Here is a 2,808-nt window from a genome sequence, read left to right as displayed (position 1 = left end):
ATTAACGAAATTTATACTAGAATACATGTATAAATAGATTTATATATCAATTTTATATTCTATTTTAAATATACTTGACAACATAATTTACAATCGGACAATTCAATTAACATTACATGTTATTATAATGTGTTATATATGATTATTATACATTTGCCTGATATAAATCATGTGACAAATATAGATATTGGGATTAATGAGTATTGGGTATGATACCTTTGGACTAATCGATGCTTTGCTAATATTATTTCTCAATATAGTGACCATAATTAAAATGATTTATGCAGTATATACGTTACCAAAAGTGGGTAAACAAAAGTCATAAATGCCAATAATAAAAGTACAGACGAAAACATACATGATTTTTGATCATAAATTTTCTTTGTATAGATAAAATTGCTTCTAATAAATATGCAAAAATATTGTCTTTCTTCAAAGTTGGATGAAGAGACTAAAATATATAATTCGCATATAATTGGGTTATATGGACGAAAATTTGGATACATTTACATAAGTGAGTTTAATAATGCAGTGTATTATGTGCATAATAATATAGTGCAGAAAAAAACAATAAAAATTTAAATGGATTTTTAAATATATTTAAATAGATTTTTATATAAATTCAGTCTTCTAAATAATTTTAAACGACTGAATTTATATAAAAATCTATTTAAATATTTATTATTGTTTTTCTGTACTTATACACATACATATATATACATACATACATATATAATTTATAATAATTATTGAAACATATATAATTTATAATAATTATCGATATTTTTGAAAAAGCATTTCACTTTTTATAATAATGATATATTTATTCGATAATAACCTTAAAAATTTGACGTTTTTATATAAATTAGCTTTGTTAATCGGTCACATCATCATGTACCAATCTGTAACATTATTGACCAAGCTAATCAATACAAAATCCAAAGTGAAGGATACATCGTCAAATACGCAAAGAATCCAAACGGGACTATTTTATCTCGTAAATTATATGATCGATGTAGACAAATATTATGTTCCAATTTTCATACATATGGCTATATGTGAAATATCTTATGTGCTCCTAATAGCTGCATTCGATATCCTGTATGCAACATTGGTTGAATACTGTTGTGGATTATTCGAAAGCTTGAGGTAAATATATGATGAATCTTGTCATATATATAATGAATCTTGCTCTAAATAAAAAAAAATTTTGTTTAAATTTTGTTAATACATTTTTTAAATACTTGGACGATATAAAATTTCAGATATAGATTAGAAAATGCATTCGATTTCGAAAACAATAATGGTAGTTTAATATTAACACAGAATACGTCTTATTCAAATATCGTATACTGTATTCGAAGACATATCGAAACGATGCAGAGAGTTTATTTAAATGGGTATATTTCTATCGTATAATAATAATCTCAAATAATATCTTCATGCATTAGATTTATTGCTATTATGGAATCGATGTACAACATACCTTTCTTTGTATACATGGGGTTTCTTGTAATATGTTTAAGCATTGCAGGATTTCAGGTATACGTACAGATACGTTTGATGAAATTTTTATAACACGTTTTACATATAATTTTGCATGATGCACAAAAATTATTTAATAAATTATAGAATGTAATTAATTTAAAATTGAATATATGATATTATCATATATATGTTATTCATATTATGCTATCTTTTTTTAGATGATAACAAACACGGAAAATATGAATAATTTTATAACATATTGTATTTATATGAATGCATTATTAATCAATATATTTTTTAAAAATTGGCAAGGTCAAAAAATCGTAGATTCCAACGAGAAAATATTTGAATCCATGTACGTTTTATACAACATCTAGTAATAGCTTTTTATAATATTTTTTTTAATGAAATCACCCATCAGACTGCAATAAAAATGTAATAACACAGTCGTCAAATAAATACATGGAATTATATATAAATACGTGGAATAAACCATGGAAATCTTGCGAAATTTGCAGATATAACTCAAAATGGTACAATATGCCAATAGCGACACAAAAGCTTCTTATAATGATAATGATGACAAGTAAAAAACCATTGAAACTCACTATTGGCAAACACTTCGCAATGTCATACATAACTTTTTACGCGGTAAGTATAATTATTTCATGCAAAGACGTGCTTTATTAAAACAAAAAAAATTGTTTAAGGTAATACGCACATCATTATCATACATCATGCTATTGCGCTCTCTACAATAAATATTTCAAATACAATTCATATTTAAATTAATACTTTAATAACTGAGGAGATGTTACAGTTTATGTAAATAATTTAATAAAATCCTGAAACAATTGTTATTAAATAACAATTGTTATATAAACAATTGTTATATAATTTTTTAATAAAAACAGTTTTTTTTCAAACAAAAACCTAATTTAATTTTTTGAAAATTCTCATACAAATATTTATTGACATAAACAATTTTTCATAATTGCTATTAGTAGTTAACAGTAATTTTTTTATAAGTTATAAAATTTTAACAACTAATATCAATATTTAGCAATTATTTATGATGAAATTATATAAGTCACATATTGAAGATATAATACTTGAATAACTGAGACTGCATGCAATAGACTCGAAAACTTTTATCAACAGCAATAAAATAAACTAATTGAAATACTTTTCACTTTTATCACAAGATGTCATTTCGTTCAAAGTAAAAGGAAAATTAAAACCTACTAAAAGAAATTTGTAGACTAATATTTTCTATAATTTTCTAATCATACGATTATCTTTCATAGAGTTTATTGAAAA

General features: G+C 23.3%; 1 protein-coding gene across 1 annotated transcript; it reads left to right on the top strand.

Moving 5' to 3' along the window:
• Positions 1–892: 892 nt before the first annotated feature.
• LOC112638059 (odorant receptor 67c-like) lies at positions 893–2,249 on the top strand. The gene is made up of 6 exons (XM_025409082.1): positions 893–1,149; positions 1,266–1,400; positions 1,452–1,542; positions 1,707–1,843; positions 2,007–2,139; positions 2,199–2,249. Exons 1-6 carry the CDS (start codon positions 893–895, stop codon positions 2,247–2,249), a joined length of 804 nt encoding a protein of 267 aa, XP_025264867.1.
• The last annotated feature ends 559 nt before the right edge of the window (positions 2,250–2,808 follow it).

Source organism: Camponotus floridanus, unplaced genomic scaffold (genome assembly GCF_003227725.1).
Source record: "Camponotus floridanus strain SB8 unplaced genomic scaffold, Cflo_v7.5 scaffold10, whole genome shotgun sequence".
NCBI classification, from domain to species: Eukaryota; Metazoa; Arthropoda; class Insecta; order Hymenoptera; family Formicidae; genus Camponotus; species Camponotus floridanus.
The sequence above is the reverse complement of the archived record's forward strand: the minus strand, read 5'-3'. Positions and strand labels throughout refer to the sequence as shown.